General features: G+C 42.7%; 1 protein-coding gene, 1 long non-coding RNA gene and 1 other non-coding gene across 4 annotated transcripts; 1 reads left to right on the forward strand and 2 right to left on the reverse strand.

Annotated features, from left to right (window-relative positions):
* Positions 1-2,370: 2,370 nt before the first annotated feature.
* On the reverse strand, positions 2,371-7,633 carry LOC123427971 (probable mediator of RNA polymerase II transcription subunit 15c). 2 transcript variants are annotated; one of them, XM_045112118.1, is made up of 11 exons: positions 7,455-7,633; positions 6,592-6,703; positions 5,556-6,366; positions 5,393-5,445; positions 4,996-5,073; positions 4,605-4,903; positions 3,843-4,296; positions 3,449-3,748; positions 3,130-3,309; positions 2,945-3,036; positions 2,371-2,851 (listed from the first exon to the last, which is right to left on the reverse strand). In XM_045112118.1, exons 1-11 carry the CDS (start codon positions 7,535-7,537, stop codon positions 2,647-2,649), a joined length of 2,667 nt encoding a protein of 888 aa, XP_044968053.1. In that variant the 5' UTR covers positions 7,538-7,633; the 3' UTR covers positions 2,371-2,646. The 2 variants fall into 2 exon arrangements, with proteins under 2 accessions (XP_044968053.1, XP_044968052.1); XM_045112117.1 differs by having other exon boundaries at positions 3,843-4,299.
* A 3,100-nt stretch (positions 7,634-10,733) lies between these two features.
* On the forward strand, positions 10,734-10,805 carry TRNAD-GUC. The gene has a single exon. It is a non-coding gene; the product is annotated as a tRNA-Asp (tRNA).
* Positions 10,806-18,417: 7,612 nt separating this feature from the next.
* LOC123430907 lies at positions 18,418-19,383 on the reverse strand. The gene is made up of 2 exons (XR_006622993.1): positions 19,354-19,383; positions 18,418-18,534 (listed from the first exon to the last, which is right to left on the reverse strand). It is a non-coding gene; the product is annotated as an uncharacterized LOC123430907 (long non-coding RNA).
* Between the last annotated feature and the right edge of the window lie 283 nt (positions 19,384-19,666).

Consider the following 19,666-nt stretch of genomic DNA (forward strand, 5'->3'; position numbering starts at 1 on the left):
CCTTTTTATAGCAAAGGACGGGCCTGAAAGTACTCTTATATAAAGCAAGCGCTCCCGAGGACACATGAGAATTTTTGTCTACTCATGTTCATCATATTGAGTTGATTCGCGTTCGTTACTTATTGACGATTCGATGTGTGTGTGGACCGGTGGTAAGGTGTTGTTATTACTTGAACTAACAACCTACTTATGATTACCCCTCTCGCAAGCATCCGCTACTCCGAAAAAGGAATTAAGATAAATCTAACCATAGCATGAAACATGTGGATCCAAATCAGCCCCTTATGAAGCAACGCATAAACTCGGGTTTAAGCTTCTGTAACTCTCGCAACCCATCATCTATTTGTTACTCCACAATGACTTTTCTTAGGCCCATAACATGGTGAAGTGTCATGTAGTCGACGTTCACATGACACCACTAAGTGAAGTAACAACATCCATATCATCAAAATATCAAACGAATATCAAATTTATATGATTAATTATAACAAGGTTTCTCACATGTCCTTTGGAACAATAATTAGTACTTACACATCATCAACATGTTCAAGATCAGAGGTGTAATAGTAATAATTAAGGATCTGAACATAATATCTTCCACCAAGTAATCCAACAAGCATCAACTACAAGATGTAATCAACACAACTAGTAACCCATAGGTACCAATCTAAGATGTTGAGACATAGATTGAATACAAAAGATGAACTATGGTTGGAGATGAGATGGTTTTGGTGAAGATGTTGATGAAAATTCGTCCTCCCACGAAGGAGGAAGCGTTGGTGATGACGTTGGCTTTGATTTCCCCTTCCCAAGAGAAGTTTCCCCGACAGAATCTCTCTCTCGGAGAGCAAAAGGGCCTCTGCCCAGGTTTCTCCTTGAGACGGCGGCGCTTCGTCCCGAAAGATGACTTATGATTTTTTTTCTAGGATAAAACACACCATATAAGAGAAGATGGTCGGCAGAGGGCCAGCTGGGGCCCCACTCCAGTATATTTTTAGCCTAGAAATTAATAAATATTCCATAAAAATTCTCCATAAAGTTTGAGGTCATTTGAAGCAAGTTGATTTTTCTACCTTTTTCGGTTTTCTAGTCCAGAATTCCAGTTTTTAGATATTTTCCTCTTAGTGATGTACCTCGCATATTACGAGGAAAAAAGCATAAAAATTGTACTCCCTTCGTCCGAAAATACTTGTCATAAAAATGCATATAATGGATGTATCTATAATTAAAATAAGTCTAGATACATTCATCTTTAGGACAAGTATTTACGAACGGAGGTAGTATGATAATAAGAGATAATGGACAGAATCATCACAAATATTAATAGTATTCATGATGCAAAATGAGTGTATCATCGGGGCGAGAGTCAATCATTAGCGGGCGCAAGAATGATAGAGCTAGGGGTAGACCAATAACGCTTAATGTACGGACACATTTTACAAGGTTTTACGGGCTGGGCATTGTGCACTCTTCTAATTGGCCCCTCCTAAATTTCACCGATGGGACCGTGTGCCTTAATCAATCCCTGGCCAATCAGTGTTAAGCAATCTGTAAATCCTTCCGTACAACTCCGTACGTGTAGCATTACCGAGGGGTAAAGGCTTAAAAAATAAAAGTAATGAGCGACATCAAAGGTTGAGTTACTGCACCATGGCCGTGGGTATGTTTGTTTGATGACGATATATTCTTTTCTTTTTTGTTTCATTTCTTCATCTACTTAGTGAACAATCGTTGACTCCTGTACTTTTCTTTCCTTTCTTTTTGTCTATAAGAGGTGTGAGTGTTTGCAGACTCCTTCTCCTCCTCTTCGTCCCTTTTGTCGACTTCCAGTGCAGATAAACTTACCTGTTCCATGATCATCACGAAAATGAAACATCGCCGCCAACTTCAGGTTTAGTTCAACAAAATTGTTACAGGCTTATAAACTCACCTGAGAATGAGATAACCTGTGGGTAGTGGTGAGTTTGGCATGATCCTGTGCTTGCAATTTGAAGGTTGCTCTTGTGTTTGTTAATAAAGCAGATGGATAATTATCCATTGCACCCTAACCATACCTCAAATGTACATACAAAACGCGTTTCACCTGTAATGTCAACTTGTCAAGTACTCGCTCTGTTCAATAATATAAAACGGTTTTTGCCACTACTCAGGAAGATTGTTTTTATGGAACAACAATCCTCTGAGACCAGCGTCAGTTCCACCTTGTGTGGATACCTAGGCAGATATCCACATATATATATGCATTACGCGGGGAAAAGTGTGTTACCGAATCAGGCATCAGTACCGCAAGCAACATATGTACTCATGAAAGAATAACATGAAATGCAATTTTTCAAAATGTGATTGGAAGCAAAAAATATATTTGCACTCTTTGAACTCGGAAAATTTTCAATTTTCAAACACATGTCTACAGTTTCGGTTTTCTTGTTCCTCATTTCAGAGTCTACAATTGCACAACAAATTTCACATATATGCAGTCATCCATTGGCGTTCACCACTCAAAATTTATCGCTTCCAAAACAACACTTTACATCTACAAATATGCCCCAGATGTCAATAACGCAAGTCTCTACATTTCTGCTACTGCCCTGTACCCAAGATGGTTATGATCCCCACTAATTTCTTTCCTATAATCTGATCCATTTCTCATGCGGCAGCGCATCTCTCCCACCCACCAAATATCGAGTTTACCGTCCCCCCGCCGTGCCGGTGCGCAAATTGCGTCACGGCCTTCCGCACGCAGGCATCCCATGCCCTGGCCATCGCCTCAATCGACAAGGGTTCCAGGAGACCACGGAGGACGTGCCGGTATGCCACGTCTACTGAGGCCGAGATGGCGCTGGAATTCCTCCTGTGAGTAGGCAAAGCTATTGTCAAGCAGGGGCAACTTTGGACATCCTGATGATGCAGTAGTAGTAGACTAGCATGGACAGGCTCAACTCACCTTGGCACCTCATCTCCTTCGTCACTGATAGGCACCGGAGAGCTGCTCGGATAATCTGCTGGGACGAATAGCTTCATGGGCAAGACAAGGGACTGCAACAGGAGAAAATCAGTCAGTACATCGGGGTAACTACAGGATGTGGCGTAACATGCGGCAAAGTGTCTGAACTCTGAAATATGAAGTACCGTTTCAGATGTTGCAAAGAGTGATTTCACCGCCGGTGAAAGCGACACGGCGCTGTAAGACAGTTTGATTGTTGTCCCGCTATCACAAGGGGCGATCCCATCCATAGATATGCTGACCACTGTGTCGATCAATGTGTCATTAATCGATTTGATTTCTTTCAACAGAGCATCATTAGCATTCTGCCAAGAAATGTTCAAGGTATGTTAAGACTGTCATGAGGTGATAACACACAGAAAGTCAAGTGAGCTTCAGTAGATAAAAGAATATGTGGGCATTGGATTGGAAACTTGATAAGAAACTAATGACCAATCGTGTTACCGGTGTTTTCGGCCGCTTAATGTTCTGCTCGCTGCTGGATCCAGAGTTTGAGGCATCACACTCAAATGCCATGCAACTGCCATCCATGCTTCCCAGCGGTAGCGATTCAGAGTGTGTTGCTGTATCATTGAAAACTCGCTTCATTTTTCTCACAGTATTATATCCACCCCACTGCTGCTGAAAGAATTTGCCATCCATATTTGCACCAATTTGCCCATGTGGTACAGTGTCGCTGATGCTGAGGACAGACCAAATTGAATTAGCTGAGCTGCGTAGCGCTGCCGGTGATGAGGATCGTATCTGATGTTACATACAAAATAAGCACAGAACCATCAGTATAAGTGATTGCAACAATTCATGAACTTTGACTGAGCTCAGCATCTGGTACACTTACTGCATCCAGTAGGCGGTCGATGGGCTTTTCAGTCACCGGTGTTCCGTCTCCACCTCCCGCCTGAACCTCTGCTTGACCAGCTGCTATGTCTGCCTGACATGGTGAGGATGGTATTGTCAGTTTAGTACGAGTGACTTGGTCTGAACCGTTTACTTTTGGTGATGGTGGTGCTGAATTGTCGTGCAACAAGAAGGCAGATATGCTGTCAACGTCCATTGGGATCAACGGAGCACAGCATGACGCTGGTGCTACCACTGGATTTGCAACTGGTGTGGGGGTCGAGGACTCAAACATATTGGAAGAACAAGACGGCAATGATCCTGGTGAAGAGAAAGAAGGACTTGCTATTCCTAGCAAGTGGTTGCCATTGCTCTGTTCATGAGGTGGTGGTGTTCTAGCCATATTTGTTTGCCTTGACTGCAAAATGCTTGTGTCTGCAGGTTGCTTTTGCTGTCTACTGCAAATGAAATAGGAGAAACACATTAAATAAAAGGAATTACACACATTTTTCATGGCAATATCTGAAGAATAGGGAGTAAGAGTGAACAGAATTGCTAGACTTTTACTATTAAAATATTAAACAGAAATAAAATTCATGTTACTATAAAGGATGAATATTGTTCAGAATAAATGTTTCTTAGCATTCTGTTTTGATACTTAGCATTATGTTTCGATATTTCAGAATAAATACATAGAATTGCATCAAACAAAAGAGTTGATCTTAATATCTCCAGATTTTTTCAAGCTACCGCTTTCTCCTACCTTTTACCACCACTGATTGACGATGCATTGCCAGTAAGATTGATTACTTGAGGCTGCTCATGACAGTTCTGCAACTGATATCCTGTATTCATCTCTGCATTGTGAGCTTTACCCCTATCGATAAAAGCCACCAATTTATGTATGTCTTCTTTGTACTTGGGGAAGTCCAACTTCAAACCCTCATTTACATCACTTTTCACCAACAGCAAGAAATTCAGTATCTTTCTGATTGATTTCTTGGCATATGCTTTACGTTTGTATTCATTAGCTTTTGCTTCAGGTAGTGATAAGAATTGTTCCTGTATGGAGATGGAACAAAGGTTGTAAGTGACAGAGATGCGCTGCAAATTATCAATGAATGAAGAATCATCTCTAGGAAAAGAACAGGGACCTCTGTTAGTGTTGGAACAACAATTCGACGTTCCAGTTCCACAAACTGAGTAAAATAAGCATCCTTCCAAGACTTGATCTGCAATGAAACATTGCATCAATATAATTAGGCCGAACTGTACAAATTTAACAAAACAACCATCAACAACCTCAACCTGACTCAGTCATTCAGCTAGCAACACTTTGTTTAAGGACAGGAAAACCAACACCCATTATATATACAACAACCTTAAATGACTAAACAGGGTTTACTCAACACGTACTCCCTCTGTCCCAAAAATTTGTCTTAAGTTTGTCTAGAAATGAATGTATCTAAATACTAAAATATGACTAGATACATAGACAAATCTAAGACAAGAATTTTAGGACGGAGGGAGTATAAAATAGAGGATTCTCACCTGCAAAAACATCCCCTCAATTAGATCGTATTCTCTAGCACTGTCCATCGTAGCTGAAATAACAAACACTGTAACTTATGAACAACAACCAATGCAAAGGAAAACATTGAGCAAAGTTTTATGGCATTCACAGTTTTTTATTAAAGAAAGCAGCAGTCAGTACCAGTATTCTGGGAGTTCTGACAAAGCAAAGTGCTTTGTTGAGCATCTGCAATCTGTTGTAGAGGTGAAGTCACAGGCTCACGTTCAGATGCCTCGACCGGTGACCGTAACAGATTTGACTGCCTAGTATCCTTCTGATTATTCCATCCTCCAAGCTGGCTGGGCTGCATCTTGGAGATATCAGTTTGTTGTGCTATAAGCATTTGGTACTTTTGCATGTCCATCTCTTGTTGGTTGGCACTTAAACTTCGCTGATTCATCCTTGTCAGCTGTGGCTGCTGCTTTCCAACGGAACTACCATTTTGGCCAGGTTGGTGATTATGCAGAGAAGTCAGTCCCCTAGCTGGCTTTGACACACTTGGTGGGCTGCAACCTACAAAGTTTGTAGTCTGTGCTTGCCTGGACGCGTATTTGCTCTGACTCTGACTGGCTCCTGATTGCATCTGCCACGGACTGACACCCGGCCGTACTGTAGTGATCCCTTTGGGTTGAAACTTTGGACGCTGATCCGGAATTGTCATAACGCCAGGGTGCTTTTGCTCAACCTCGATCTGCAAGTTTGTGGTGCGAGGGTAAACCATGTGCTGGTTGGGCACTAGGCCTGAAGTTTGAGGCATCATAGGCTGAGAAGTTGGCCGTGGAGTAGCCATCATCCCTGCCTCTGGCCTCACAGAAGAATTGCCTCCCTGTAAAGCCTGACCTGTATTAGCAAGTTGCAATTGATTACGTAATTGCTTTCGCCGTTCTAGATGTTCACTTGTTCTTTTCTCCATAATGAGCAACTTGCTTGATATGTTTCTCATGTAGTCTTCCTGGACGGATCAAAAATGAAATCAAATCATTACAGGACACAAAATTAATCAAATTCAGATGTGAGCCGAGTAAAGAAAACAACTAATGCAGTTGCGTACCATTGCTTCGTGACATTGTCCAAATAAGTAGCAGAAACATAGAAATTGGATATATGACATGGAAATTCTAGATTCCCTTGATTTGAAACATAACTGGTGCAAGGAAGCACGAGCGGATAAACACACCTTACTGTTGGTCCCCCTGAGTGCCAGCTCCTCAAAGTTGGCAACAAATCTCTGGGCCTCCTGGGAATCAGGGGCATACCTAGGTTGATAATATCGAGCCAATTTGCTGGTTCTGAATAAGATTAAAAAGAAATGGGGTTATGATACATCAAGGCAAGAGCTCGTATCACTCTGAAGCCCTGAGCACGACTTGTACATTCAGCATATGACCCCGCAATTAACCGTAAATACTAACAAACTCATAACCTGGCAGCATGGAACAAATTTCAGTTTCTGAAAATAACAAAATTAGTCTCAGATACATATGAAAAGGGCGTGTTGACAGTTGAGATATGTCATCAAAATCAAACTAAGCATTAACAATGTATTTAGCCGGGGAGCTAACCAAGTAAAGAGCATTGCTAAGAGATCAAATAATAGACACCCTGCTGCCTCCGGATCAAAAACAAGCTGAGCTCCAGCGGTACTCAGGGGTCAGGACTGACGGAGCCGTCATCAGCGCGCGCACGGCACGCACTCGGTGGATTCGCCGATTCCCGACCTGCCTAAATTAAATAGCATCGCGGCAGCAGCAAGCAGGAATACATGGTTGCATACAAATCGACCAGGGAGACTGGAAGGGAGGCTTGAACACACCCCCCCCCCCCCCCCCCCCGCTGGCTACGGAAACCCCTAAGCCCTCAACCAATCCGTTCAATTACATTCCATCCAACCTCCAGATCCGGACGGGACCTGAGGACCCACCGGAAATTCGAGCTCCCGGGCGATCGACCGCGGGCGGAAACCAGCGGGGGACGCGGCACGGGCCGGGGACCGGGGGTGCACGGAAAGGGGGGAGGGAGGGAGGAGCGGTAGGTGCTCACAGGGTTTGGCGGATGCGGGAGCGGAGGTCGGGCGCCTCGTCGTCGAGCCAGTGGCGGCCTCCGCCTCCGGCGGTGGAGGCCATCGGAATTCGGTCGCCGCGGCGGCAGCGGCGGCGGGGTAGGCTGGCGTGCGAGGTAAGGGACCGTGTGGGGGTTTGGGTTTGTGAATGTGAATGTGAACGCGGTCGCTCTCTCGCCGCAACGGAAGCGAGCCGGTATTTATACATGGCCGGTCTCCGCGTCCACTTGTGCTACTGCTTTTATTGTTTTCCAATGAATTTCAAACTTTCCATGATTCGATTTTTGGAAGGTTTTCAATTCAAAAATATGTGGATGTTTCCACGTGCGCGATCCCACCACACGTGCCCACTCGAGTACAACAATATTTTACTCCCTCCGCCCCATAATAACATAAAACTTTTTTTCAAGTACACGGTATAAAAAACGTTTTTATATTATGAGATAAAGGAAGTACTTTTGATTACTATTTTTTCTGTATCAAAATATCTGTAGTTGAAAAAAACTAGTTTAGTTTTTGGGACTGCTACGCATCTACCGGTGGATATTTATTAAATATCCACCACCTCGACAGTCGTTCGATCTCGCGCGTGTAGCCGTCCGATATGCTCTGGACGCAATTCCTGAAACGATGCTCGAGTTGCACAAACTTTCGCTTTGTTGTAAAAAATAAACTTTGGATCCGTTAATTCCTGAAACAACGGTCGAGTTTCAAAAACAATTTGCTTGTTGCAGAATTTTTTTTTCTTCGTCTTTCTGTAACATAGGTATTTTTACGGAAGAATTTTTTGCAACAAATGTCGTGTTGCAGGAAACTTTTTGCAACAAAGGTCGAGTTGCAAAACGCGGCGGCGGGGGCAGGTCGAACTCCCCGCCGGCGAGCGCGGCGGCGACGAGCTCCTTGAGCTGGGCGAGCGCCTTCTGCTCGGGGTCGGCGAGGTCGGCGACAAGGTTGCTCTCCTCCTCGAAGGACGCGGTGGTGCCCTCGATGACCGCCCCCGCCTCCGCCTCCGCCTTCTCCATCTTCTTCTCCTCCTCGTCCTCCGCTGCCGCCTCGTCAGCCTTCCCGTCCACCACCTCCACGGCCTTCTCCTCCACCACCTTGCTCCCAAGGCCGAGGGAGCCGGGGCTGGCCATGGTTGTTGCGACGGGAGCTCGCCGGCGTCCGTGCCCCACACCTCCTCGTTCGCCGCGCGAGGTGGGGATCCGGCGATCCGATGAGGTGGGGATCTGGTGAGGGGCGGGCCGACGGTGGAGGGCGGCGGGGCAGCGCACAGGCCGACGGTGGAGGGCGGCGGGGCAGCGCACAGGCCGACGGTGGAGGGCGGCGGAGCAGGGGCGGCGGTAGACCGGTGACGGCGTGCGTGCGGAGCCGCGGTAGGCTGACAACGGACTGGGCAGTTTCTGAAACAACTGCCCAGTTTCAGAAAAACGTTAGGCGCGGGATGGGAAAAAATCAACGGATGAGGAGGCGGCGGATGGATCGCACAGATCCATCGGTGGAAGATAAGACTTTCCATTAGTTTTTTCAACAATAAAATTTTAGGTACAGAGAAAGTAACAACTACTTCCTCCGTCCAAAATTAATTGTTGCAAAAATAATAAAATGTATATATATATAACTAAAATATATCTAAATATATCCATTCCTATAACAGTATTTTCAAACGGAAAAACAAGTTCCTCTCTCTCTCTGTGGAACACCACTCTCTCTTTCTCTCTATTAGCTATAATTTAACTTTATGACTCTTAGCACAGTTGATGTCCATTTCACCATCCGGGGCCACCGGGAGAGGCCTTAGTTACCACTAGTAAATGCATACATGCAGTGCACGTTAATATTTGGTAAAATATTAATTGCATATTGATCACATATTTGATAGAATATTAATTGTATGTTGATATTATGTAGGATATCAACTGCATGTTAATTATGTGAGTAACTTTGATGCTCTATCTATATTTGGTATGATATTAACTACACAATAAGCATGTTAAGTGCTCACCATTGGAGCAATCTCGTTTATCGGATAGACATGGTTTGCTGGCTGGGATAAGTTGGATTTGCCCCTTTGGGTTGCAGCAGGATATAAATATTCTAATACATTGACTTGTGATTTACCTGTCCATATGAATGTGATCGTATAAATAAATGTTTATCAAATTCTGCATGTGATTTACCTTATACTTTGATGGGAATTTTGGTAACGGAAAGATTAGAGGAAGTGTTGGGGGGAAGAAAACTGAAGCATGGAGGAGCGTCATTTTAGCTTCCGGACTCAAATGAGCCTGCAAGTGAACATTAAATTTGTTAAATATAGTAAATAAAATAAAATAATATGTTGACATGCCAAATTTGGTGAAGTTTAGAGATTTCAAGAGTTCTCAGCAAAAATAAACAAAATCCAAGCCTATCTGAGAAAGTTTGAAATTCCACACTGTTTGGAGGTCAATTTTTTTTGCCACGGACTCCTCGAAAATCCAAACTTCACCAAATTTGACATAGGAAGCACACATGCAAACATCTTGCACCACAAAAAAATAGATTTCTTTTTTTCTATTTTCAACCATTTTACTGTTCATCGAGAGTAAATTAGCCCGGGCTCGGAGATGAATTGTCGAAACATGAAACATTTGTCTTGAAGTAGTAGAGATAGAGATAAAGACAGACAAAAGAGAAGGAGAGAAGATAGTACTAGTAGATATAGATGTCATGTGAAGTGTGCTTCTCGGCAGTGGTCTCATGCGTGAAAACAATGTAAAGAGCGGGCTCAAGATGGGCCAGGAGCTTAGTCAGCGGGGCATTCATATACCAAATCATAAAAGCAAACACAGAAGAAGAAAAATATGTGTCGTCGCTTGGTATGGTAACCAATACGCTTCATCGCTGCTTCTCGGCATGATGAAGATAAAAGAAAATGACCAATATGATACATGTCAAAGAGGTTCCAATATGAGACAGGGTGAAATAATTATATATGGTAGCAAACGTCAATCCACACATCTAGTTGAATTGCGCGCCTAGCGCTTCTCCACGTATTATGCGGCTATTCGAATACAACTAACGGTCAATATCAATAACAGCATTGATTCTTCAGTTTAGTAGTAACATCATTCATTCCCCTGGATAGATCGTTTCAGAAAAACCTACTCTTACCTGTGAGGATAACTTGCCGGATTAGTTCCGGCCATGTTGCGCAGTTGGAAAAGTACTTTGCGCCTTAAGAAACCTAAATGTACTTTACGAAAATAAACAAGCAAGTCGTTGTAGTATAGTGGTAAGTATTCCCGCCTGTCACGCGGGTGACCCGGGTTCGATCCCCGGCAACGGCGCTTTTTTTTTTCTCCCTTGTTGTCAAACTCTATTTTTTTCAAGAATTTGCGGTTACAGATTTGAAGAGTAACGAGGAATCAAGTCACGGTGCAAGTTATCTAGCATGTGAAATGCAGCGACCGTGGATCTTTTCTTCAGATTTTTTTTCTTTTGACCGTGATCTTTTCTTCACATTAATTGCCCACAAGTGTTCTTCTTTCTGTTCCGTTGAATCCAGCTCAGAACAAGATTACAACTCCCACGCCCGCCCCAGCGACACCGGCCGCCACCGGTCCCTGCCTCCTCCGTTGCCCACTCCGGCGACGTGAGGAGGTGGGGACCACGGCGCTGCGACGGCGTTGCGACGCCGGCTTGTTGTTAGGGTTAGTCTAGTGTTTTCTTGGGACGTCGTTGGGGTGGTGGGAGCGGCGTCCGGGCAAATAAATCTGCCTTAACTCTATTCCCACACTGGCGGCGACCTTCACGGCGGCGTTTTGGAGTTGATGGCAACGTGTGCTGCTCGGTCCTTCAGATCGGCGGCTTGGTCTTCTCGCCGTATTCAGATCTGACGAGATCAGTTTCTCGGTCTGTCGTTGGCGTTCGTGGTTATTCGCGACGGCGCTGGCGGCCGGGGCGAGGTGGTTCTTCTGGAGCGAGGATGTCGGTCCGAAGGTGGTGGATCTACCGCTCCTCTCCAACTTTGTTGATGGGAGGCGACAAATCTTGGTCCAAGACAGCACGGGGACGTCCCCCGGTCGACGTGCCACAGCGACATGTGCCTTGCTGCGTGCAGCGGGCCTGTTCATCGACTCACAAAGCCTCGTTGGCGATGGTGCTTTCTCTGATCTTGGGATGGTGAAGGCTCGACGTCTCTTCCGGCGTTCGCCTGGGCGGCGCTGGAGTTGGGCGGCGGCCGTTCGCTATGGTGATTGTAGGAAACCATAGGGATCATTTTGTATTTCTCGATCTCTTAGGTTTTTATCTGCAAATTCAGGATAATCATTTTATCCCGGTTTGTCTTTTAGTTTCCACGTGTGTTGTTTATTGTAACTTCTTTTTCGATTAATGTAACATGTGGTTCTCTAAAAAAAAACAAGATTACAACTCATGCATGGAATCTCATACGACATGCGAATGGGCAAACTACAGATACGAAACTGCTACATGTCTATCGGCTGGCGCATTGGATTAAGCGCATCGACGCCTTTCATTTTTGTAACACTAGTAATCGTGCATGTGCAACGCACGCGTAATATAATCATAAAAACAGATTTTCATTAAGTTTGTTCGAAACCCTAAAGTCCTAAAGAAATACGTGCAAATATTAGTAGCTACATTCTGAATGAAGATTCTGTTTAATACTGCACATCTCAAACATAAGTATACATAATGAAAATATGATTTTTCTTAAAAATATATGGCCAAATAAGTACACAATCTTGCAATGTCACTCGAGTTGTATTTTCAATAGTGAGAAACCATTGTGGATTTGTGGTCGCGTTGCTGGACAAAGATGTATGTTGCTTGACCCATTCGGTGTTCATAGAGGTTGTAAGATAATATCAAATCTACTAATCCTTGCATCACAAAATCTACTGATCTTGCACACACATTTTTCTTTCATTGAACCCTAGCATTGCACAATTGAATCGTCGGCTACATAATAATTATATAGATAGGTTCTCAGCTACATAGAATGGCCTCCGTTACGGCTTCAGTTCGCTAAAGCCAGGCACACGCCTCTCTTAGAATGGCGCTTTCAACAATTTAGTTGTATAACTCATTTTAAGTGGCCAAGACTGCTAATTTATGACGACTTGAATGTGTTCAGAAGTTTCATACATCCTCATGCTCTATGCCCAAATGAGCACTCATAATTCAAGCAGTATCCGCTATCAAATTGATTTATTACAAGATAAACACCAACAGAAGTCCCACTGCTACAATACATGTCACGAACAACACCTTCTTGGCCTTCAAAAACAACTATGAAGAGTGCTCTTACGATAAAACTATATATGTATGCAAGCACTGGCTCAATAACTTCGCTGATATGCAAAACGGGGTTCAATCAAATGAGCATACACGGCTTGAAATTAAGACAGTCGGGAATCCTAATATTAGGACGAGTAGTTAACTTATTAGCAATGTAAGTAGTATCCCGGACAGTAGTGGAACTCTTCACGCCTCCGAATCTAATTCGGTTACATAAACTAGCACATATGCCCGTGCGTTGCAACGGAAAAAAGTAAGGATGATGTTCCATCAAAAAACGCCGCTTTCTAAATTTTAAGTCATTTGGGTTTGGTTTAGTTAGACTTTAAATTCAAACAATTTTGTGTTAAATTAAATTTCCTTAAATTTAAAGACGATAAGATTCCCCAAATCACTTCATTTTCCTCATATTTTTTAGATCCCATAAAAATATATATTGTTGGTCCAAATTCCTTCTTTACTTGCTTGGCTGCTATAATTAAAGGTAATTCATTTGACACAGTTTTTTTCATCGCCTGCAGTTACAAATGGAATAACTGTTAGCAGCAAAGTTGTACTTGCTTTGGTTGGTGGGGCAGCTCCTCCATCATGAAATGCATTATTAACTTGAAGTTTCAAGCAACACCATCAGAATTACATCGTGTAAAATCTGAAAGAGAATAGGTTTATGGTTTACCTCAAGCAATTATTATCAGTACGGTGAGGAATCATAGCCCCAGCAATCTTAGACCAGCAGGGACCAACCTCATGGACGGAAGCCAATAACTTGGAATCCTCTTCAGGACACCATTCCCATGATCTATATCCGAATCAAGAACATTACAACACCTGTTTAATGAGGATAAAAAATAGCATCACCATCAAATCATAAACTTTAAACTGACATGGTAAGACTACTACATTACCTCTCGCTGCATTGACTTTGATTGCGGCTAGGAACAAACTGAGCAATCTTATTCCAGTTGCCAGACCTAAAAATCTTGACAGATACCAGGAGGCGTTTGTCCTCATCATCAGACAATCTCCCCACCCTTTTCCTTTCAGGGATTAGCGACGCGCCCTTTATTCGTTCTCCCTTGTACTCGTTAGTCTGACAATTTGGCATGGAAGGTATCAGGATGCACAAAGGTGCTGGTAGTAGAGATGTCTGAGATCCAACAAAAGTGGTGGTATGCTCCCTGGTGAACATCTGCAGAGCTAATACATGATTACTTGACATGCCCCCACTCACACACACTTCAAAACTGGAAAAAAGAACTTGATTTGCGCGCTAGTTTAGGTGCCACGGAACAACATCAACAAAATGTTCTGTATTTGAAAATTAACAACAATTTGCTAATGTTGACAGTTTATATCACATTTAGCCTGACAGTGATAGTAATCATGTCCTCTGAATGTAAATGAGACAACTCCCATACGTTATTTCACAATGAACTGTTTATATACCCATTACTCTAGATAAATGACTTACTTGCCATTTTCCCTTGAAGGTAGTGGATAACAGCTCATCATGCTTGGAGATATCTCAATGCTTCACTCATAGATCAATTGATGGTCTTGGCCTTGAGAAGTTCAGCTTAAATGATTCACAGCTGAATGCAGTAGCTGATTGTGTCTCAGTAATAAAGAATCGCTCACCTTCCCTAAAACTAATATGGGGCCCCCTGGGACAGGTAAAACAAAAACCATCAGCACTATCCTCTGGGCAATGCTCATCAAGAGCTTAAAGACACTTACATGTGCACCAACAAATACTGTTGTATTGGAAGTTGCATCTCGAATTGTTAGGCTTATTGGAGAGTCCTCGGATGGTAGCGTCTGCTTTCTGAATGACATTGTCCTGTTTGGAAATAAGGAGAGGATGAAAATAGATGATGGTCATGATCTTTCCACAGTATTCCTTGACTCACGTGCAAAGCGGTTGTTGTCATGTTTCCTACCACATACTGGTTGGAGTCATTGCTTGTGCTCACTGATAGATCTTCTTGAGAATCCTGTGACCAAGTACAAATTGCATATTGAGCATATTCTTAGGGAAAAGGAGATAAAAAAGGAGATGTCTGAAAATCATGGGGACAAACGCCTCCAGCACAAGGATGGGCATTCTTTGCGCACTCGTTATCCTTTGGGTCATCTTGTCGCACCTTTCTCTCTGTTCTGCAAGACAATCCATAACAGGTCTGAAGCTCTCTCGCGCACCGTCGGCAGGACAGCCAACCGCCGCCGATGACGAGGAGCCGCTGGAGCCCCACGTCCCCAACCCCCGAGCCGGGACCCCCCTCTCTCGCGCACCGCTGGCAGGACAGCCAGCCGCCACCGGGACGAGGAGCCGCTGGAGCCGCACGTCCCCAACCCCCGAGCCGGGACACCCTCCCCTCTCTCGCGCACCGCCGGCAGGACAGCCAACCGCCGCCGATGACGAGGAGCCGCTGGAGCCCCACGTCCCAACCACCGAGCCGGTCGATCCGTCGACATCCCTTGCTGGTTCGCGTGGCATCGAGCAGCAGCAGTTCGGGCGGAAGAAGACGACCGCGGGGTGAATACAAAAAATTGCAGGGTTTCTAATGCAAAATTCTAAAACGAAACGTTTTTTCACTTAAAAAAAGAGAGCGGGTTGAATACACAAAACGTCAGGGGCTTTTTCGCAAAAATGCCACAACGACAGAAACCGTATTTGCTTTATTATTAGGAAGAGATAAGTGTAACTCCTATTGTTTCATTGCCTGCAGTGGTAAAGGACATTGCTGTGAATTTGACTGTGCTCATGCATTGGATTCAAATGGATCAACATGTATAACTTGTAGTGCATGTTAAGCCTCTAAAATACATCAAATCAATTTATCTATTCTCTAAGCTTGTCCGAATTGTCATTTTACTAAAAATGAAAATGAATAAAATTTTGATGGCATTCATCACATCCAGTTTTATTGAATAGTGGTGAAGCCAAAGATGTTTGTGTGCAATTGCATCTAAGATGTAGCACACACTTAAAGAAAAATAATTAGTATTTTGCATCTTCGGGCGTCATTAGTAAGAAAAGCAAAAGGAATGGACTAAGCTAGTCTCCTTCACCATCCCAGGTTATTCCTTTCATCACGAGGCTACCGACTTTGTACATTGCACTGAACTATTCGCAGTAGTTGTTATGGTAAAATTGTTGACGTTCTCTTTTGCTATCAGAACTGAATGTTGCTTCAATTGCATGCTCACGAATTGAAATATTTGTTATTTCTTTGATAAAATAATGTGCTTGTGCAAACTCTGAGCAAATGCTGGATCAGACTCTATATGTTGAATGCATGCACATTGGTCGATTAAATAGTAAGTAGTTCATGAAATGGAAGCAGCGTGAGGATGCACACCGTGATTTTTCTTTTACCATCGCTAAATATAATTGCAGTTTATGACAAAAAAAAGTAGCGTTGTAGCCCTGCTCCAAGTTTAATGAATTCATGAGTCTGATGCAGCATAGTCAGGCGTTGCTAATTTAGCAAAGCTATAATTGTCATGTACAAATTATACTTCATATTGATAGGATTAAAACTCCTGTTGCAAAATATGGCACTTACATCTTAAATTCTTAACATGAAACACGAACATGCTTGTCGCCTAAGCTAAATAGTGTACCAAGCCAAGCAAAGCACAGGAACTTGCTACAGCATTTGCTGAATTTTACAAAGAACGTGGCAAAAATAGCATGCTGGTCACATAGGCTACATTGTACTAAGCCAAGCAACTTCCAAGTCACTACATTATTACCAAAAAGCAACTAATAAACCTTGTAACAAAAGAGAAGGGAATATGCTTACTTCAACCACTACATGAGATGAGATTCTCCTCATCAGTTCTTAGTAGTGAGAGCATTGTTTTCCTTGATCCGCGCCCAGTTGTCCAACTTGATGAAACACTTCAGGTCTTCATAAGGCAGTGTCTTGGCATCTTTCCTCCGCAGCTTGCTCAGCACATGACGCTTGTCAACCAGATACCACAGCTAGTCAGGGTACTCAGAATCTGGTTGGATATTTGGATCAGAACCCTCCTTCATGATATTTGCCCCAAACACAGTTGTACTCTTCATTTCTTTGCTGAGCACAGGTTTAGCATCAGCAACACCACCTTTTCCGCCCTTCTTTCCCTTGGCCTGAGCTGCAAAGCCTCTTATCCCAACCAATTGATCGAGTTGCATCTCTTGGAATAACTCCACACTTCAATACTTGTGTCCAAGACATTGCCACTCCTGGGTTGATATTTAGCTGCATATATCAATCATCAGAACTACATTACTACCAGACATGAAACCATCAAAAGTGTTAGCTTTGCTACCAAACATGAAACCATCAAAAGTGTTAGCTTTGCTACCAGACATGAAACCATCAAAAGTTATATGCACTAAAACATCGAAGGTCGCCTAGCAAAACACACCCAAAAAAGAACTGAAGAAAAAAGAGGCACATATGATATGGAGAGTAAAATAATAGATAAACATCATAGCTATTCAAGAAGCTTTGCAAGCTGAGCTCCTGAAATATCAGGGAACCCATCGATGACACTTACCAGACAAACACTCTACATGCTCCAGAAACATGTACCAAGCTAAACATCAGTGCAACATCAACTGTATATACACACACACCATAACTAAACGACATGAATTGTGGTTTGAGTCTGACAGCTTAAATTTTGATGTGACTCATGAATATCACGGTTCATTCATAGAACAAACTGAACAATAACACATTTACTATATCCATATGCATACCAGATGATGAGCTATACAACATATGACATCCAGCTTGGTTTCATAAGTATGTAAGTTTAGTGAGTACTTCTGGGCTCAATTGGCCATAGTTGTGAAGAGGATATGGCGGAGAGAAGTGATGGCTCACCGGCGCACCCCAGATCCAAGCACCAGCACCTTGCGGCTTTCTTGGATTTTCATGCAACACCATATAGGCATAGATAAATAAGAATCTACACAAACAAAAATGACATATTATGGGGATTAAATCAAAAGACGAGGATGATTGTAAAGTAATAGGGAGAATACAATGTCCTAGGGGAACTTGTAAAGTATTAGTATGACTGGTCAGAGTATAAACATATACTTAGAGGCAAATCAATTTGAATACAACCTAATTATTATGAGAAACAAAAGGAATACGGTAATTCAGAAAAGCAAAACAGGTACTCAGAAGTAGTTGGCAGTTACTACTATTTCCCGATGTTTGTTCTGCACATCCTAGCAAAGAAAATGAATCTGCACTATGACCTATGGCTAGAGACAGACTACCTTATCTAACAGTTCCATTACAGAATACAACAACAGCAGCAAGAAAGCATCAAGGGTCTGGTTATGCCACTTCCAAAATATGATCTTATGGAACAAAGTAAATTATCTGCACAACGAAGCCTGAGAATCCAAATAAACGAGCACTGCAGCCTTTATTTATCATATTTTCAGGCTGGTGGGGCAACATAATTCTGGGTCATACCAAAAGCTAACATTTTATCCATATCAATATGGCATATGACAGAACAGAACATTGTGCAAACCATATCTCCAGGCCACTCAAACTCAAAGCATACTAATAACCAAAAAGCAGCAGGTTACAATTGTTCAGGTCTAGAGTCATGAAATTGTTGATGGATAAATTTAATTAAATTATTAAAGGCCTTACATGATGAATCTCGTCGGCGACGGGACGAATTCATTGAGAATGTCACACACAATTTCCTACGCATCTTCCATCCTATCTGAAACATCCAATCCTAAATATGATAGGTAGTTCACACAACAAATAGTTTATACAATAAACAGTAATAACAAAGCATCATATATTCATAGAGTAGCAACAAAAATCACAATACTTTCTCTCTTATTTTTTCTCCTAATAGCAGCAAAATCAAAACCTGTCCTGAATCATGAGAGTATCTTATGGTGGCCGTCGCCTTCTCGTACTCATGCCTATATCAATTAAACTATTAACTGTAGCACACCAGCCCCAAGCATTGATCCAGTTTCTCTGATAAATTAAACTATTAACTGTAATAGGAGTGTGGCAAAGTCAGTAGAATAGTATCATCAACCTGGGGGTTGGCCTTAAGGCCGCGGAGCTTATAGAGCTTGTATTTTCTTTTTGCTGCACTTGTAATGGTAGAAAAATACCAGTTTGTTAACCAAGGCTTGCTCACGTTTCATCATGGTATATTTTCTTTTGATGCTCATATGTGCTCACGAATTATAGAAATCAAAATAAGCTTAAGGGCATCGATTCAGGGATACAGACCAAGAAAGCAGATCAAACAGTACATTAAGCAACATTACAAATTGATTGTGAAAAAGCAACCATACATCCACATATATAGGGATACTGGCCAAAAAGCAAATTAAACAATTTACACTACTTCAACACCCCATTTTGATTGTGAAAATGCAGACCAAATCATAAAATTTCTGTTCTAATCTATAACTGGAAAAGAAAGGATTTTCGAACCATGCATGTACACTACAGCAACAGTACATTACTCTAGTTCATACAAATACTGCAAAACTCATCTTGTGGAACAAATTACCTTGGGCATATCCTTCGAGTAATAGAGGAGAACAACAGCTCGGGAATTGATTCTGGTGGAGAAGCACATGAGTTTGCTGGTGAGGAGCTATACGGCGATGTTCAATAAAAACAGCCAGCCGACAGAGACTCGGAGAGGCACACGCACACCAGTGGTGCAATCGGAAGGCTGCTGGCGGCTAACCCAGGTGTGGCCTAGTTGACGTGAGATACAGTTGTTGAAAATATGCCCTAGAGGCAATAATAAAATGGTTATTATCATATTTCCTTGTTCATGATAATCGTCTATCGTTCATGCTATAATTGTATTAACA

Source organism: Hordeum vulgare, chromosome 2H, assembly GCF_904849725.1.
Source record: "Hordeum vulgare subsp. vulgare chromosome 2H, MorexV3_pseudomolecules_assembly, whole genome shotgun sequence".
Classification (NCBI taxonomy): Eukaryota; Viridiplantae; Streptophyta; class Magnoliopsida; order Poales; family Poaceae; genus Hordeum; species Hordeum vulgare.

Coding starts and splice junctions, on each gene's coding strand:
- LOC123427971 (XM_045112117.1), bottom strand. CDS start 7,537: ATGGCCTCCACCGCCGGAGGCGGAGGCCGCCACTGGCTCGACGACGAG. Junction 3,749..3,842: donor TCGACCGCCTACTGGATGCA/GTAAGTGTACCA, acceptor ATGTAACATCAG/ATACGATCCTCATCACCGGC. Junction 3,310..3,448: donor TTAAGCGGCCGAAAACACCG/GTAACACGATTG, acceptor ATTTCTTGGCAG/AATGCTAATGATGCTCTGTT.